General features: G+C 38.9%; 1 protein-coding gene across 1 annotated transcript; it reads left to right on the forward strand.

The window, feature by feature from the left end:
• The first annotated feature begins 247 nt into the window (after positions 1-247).
• LOC111408277 (LOB domain-containing protein 40-like) lies at positions 248-1,333 on the forward strand. The gene is made up of 2 exons (XM_023038057.1): positions 248-482; positions 582-1,333. Exons 1-2 carry the CDS (start codon positions 293-295, stop codon positions 1,187-1,189), a joined length of 798 nt encoding a protein of 265 aa, XP_022893825.1. The 5' UTR covers positions 248-292; the 3' UTR covers positions 1,190-1,333.
• Positions 1,334-2,576: the final 1,243 nt, after the last annotated feature.

Here is a 2,576-nt window from a genome sequence, read left to right on the forward strand (position 1 = left end):
GGAAATGTATTTTTATAGGAAAAAAATGGGGGGGGGGGGGAGTTCAGTGACCAAAACGGTCACTAAAAAGTGACCAAAAACCGTTTTGCTCGTCATTTTACAAGCCACGAGCCGCTCTGACGAGCCGGCGAGTTGCGAGCCGACTCGGCCCAATTGACATCCCTAGTTACATCCCATTCTTAAAACATTTTCACTGCGTGTTTCCCTCCCCGTCAACATTTATACCATTACTCCCTCGTCCCCCTTTCTTCTTCTTCATATGCATTTTCTCTCTTTCTATCTCTAGAATATCATGAAAATGAGTTGCAACGGTTGCAGAGTCCTTCGCAAAGGTTGCAGGGGTGATTGCAATCTCAGACCTTGCCTTCAATGGATCAAATGCCCTGAATCTCAAGCCAACGCCACTCTCTTCCTTGCCAAATTCTACGGCCGCACCGGACTTATTAATCTCATCAATTCCGGTCCTGCTAATCTCCGCCCAGGTACATATATGTAAACCCACAAGAAGGGCTGATCGTAAAATGCTTTTATGTTGCGTTGAAAACTTGTTAAAAGTTTTTTTGGTTGATTGGTCTGTGCAGCGATTTTTAGGTCGCTGTTGTATGAAGCATGTGGGAGGATCATCAATCCCATTTACGGATCTGTGGGATTGATGTGGTCGGGAAATTGGCAGGAGTGCCAGGCGGCGGTGGAGGCGGTGCTCAAAGGCGCTCCGTTAGTGCAAGTTTCTGATACTAATGATCAGTCCAGCGCAATCCAGGCTCCCCCCATCACGCTTCTACAGGGCTGTGACATTCGCCACCTCTCAAAGAACACCGCTACCCCTGAACCCATCCACCACCTCAAGACCCGTAAACGCTCCGCAGTGGAAATCAACAATCCCCTACACTCAGTGGTGGCCGCCGCCGAGTTGATGAACGAGACGGAAGAGAAATTTACTATCACAGGATGGGATTGCGGCGAAGATTACAAAGCTTTTGTGGATCAGTTGAAGAGACCCCCTAGTCACGAGTACGACTCCTACTCTGTTGAAACAGTAGAACCCTTGTTGCTGAACCCGGGTACGGGCTTTAAACCGGAGCCCCATCATACTGAAAACGATGATATTGGATTGGAATTGACTCTGGGATTCAATCCGATGCTGAGCAATCATCTGTCCACAGCGATAGAGCTCTCTGATGACCGATAGTGAAGTCTGATAAGAAAGCTTCAAACAAGTCTTTACTCTTCAGGGCATAATGTCCTTTTCCATTTTTCTTTTCTTAATGGTAGAGTTTATTTTCAGTACTTCCATTTCTGTATTTCTTTTTCTTTTATAGAATAAATAGAGAAGTAATATTTTGTATATATAAATGTTGCCAACTTGTCATTTCTTCTTCTTTTTTATGATTTCTATATTGTGAGAACAAATCAAGAAACATATATAAATGTTGCCAACTTGTCATTTCTTCTTCTTTTTTATGATTTCTATATTGTGAGAACAAATCAAGAAACATATATAAATGTTGCCAACTTGTCATTTCTTCTTCTTTTTTATGATTTCTATATTGTGAGAACAAATCAAGAAACATATATAAATGTTGCCAACTTGTCATTTCTTCTTCTTTTTATGACTTCTATATAGTCTGAACAAATCAAGAAACAGTGCAAGACGTTCATCTCCAACATTTCTGCTATGGAACTAAAGAAATGGTGAACTATTTTCTATTATTGAATTTGTTATTGTGATGATAAAAGGAATTTAAAAATAATAAATACAGATGATGCCATAGATATAAATAATATGCCAAATCCAGACTGGAACAGAATTCAGGGTTCCAATCTGTTTGCTAGAAAATGGTGAAATAAGTGAGGTGAGAACACAGAAAAATGTTGTCAGGCTGTTTGCGGCATCTTTCGACACATGCCGCTCATGCAAACAGGAGTTGCCAAGTTTCTTTTCCTTGAAATTATAGCTTTATTAATAACAAGAAATAAAAATAAATTACAGACTTCGGATGGTTCTATCTATCCTCCATGGCTAATTGCATTTGCAATGAAAAACTTACCTATCTAGAGATGAGGATTACACAATAAAAGATCACTAAGTTGCACTTCATTAGTAATACACACTGCAACCATATGCGAGTGTCCATTTTAGAGTCGCAAAAAAGGAATTTTGTGAAATTATTATTGGAGTTGAGATCTACTGTAAAAAATTGACTAACCAATTTACTGCCTATCAATGATTCATTCACACATCATTTTACATTAATTTTTAAGCGCAAGTGACAGTGAAAAAAGTTGAACATGTTAATTTAAAGTGATGCGTGAATGAATTATTGGGTGAACGACAAATTGAACAACTGACAACAAATCTCAACTATTATTATTTTACCTTGTTGACGTCAAAAATCGTCGAGATAATTTTTGATCCAATGGAAAATACATTTACAATAATTCCCGAGTACAATCGTTGGGTCGCTCCATACGGAAGAAAAGTGTTTAGTCGCAAATTTATTTTATGTTTTATTTTTTTGAGATGTTAAGTCAATTCTGCTTGCCTCCTCTTGAAAGGGACCATTGGCTTCTATTTA

Source organism: Olea europaea, chromosome 13, assembly GCF_002742605.1.
Source record: "Olea europaea var. sylvestris chromosome 13, O_europaea_v1, whole genome shotgun sequence".
Classification (NCBI taxonomy): Eukaryota; Viridiplantae; Streptophyta; class Magnoliopsida; order Lamiales; family Oleaceae; genus Olea; species Olea europaea.

What these genes read in the sequence shown, in the direction of transcription:
- LOC111408277 (XM_023038057.1), top strand. Translation starts at nt 293, where the DNA reads ATGAAAATGAGTTGCAACGGTTGCAGAGTCCTTCGCAAAGGTTGCAGG. An exon ending in TCCTGCTAATCTCCGCCCAG is followed by an intron (nt 483 to 581) that starts GTACATATATGT and finishes TGGTCTGTGCAG; the next exon opens with CGATTTTTAGGTCGCTGTTG.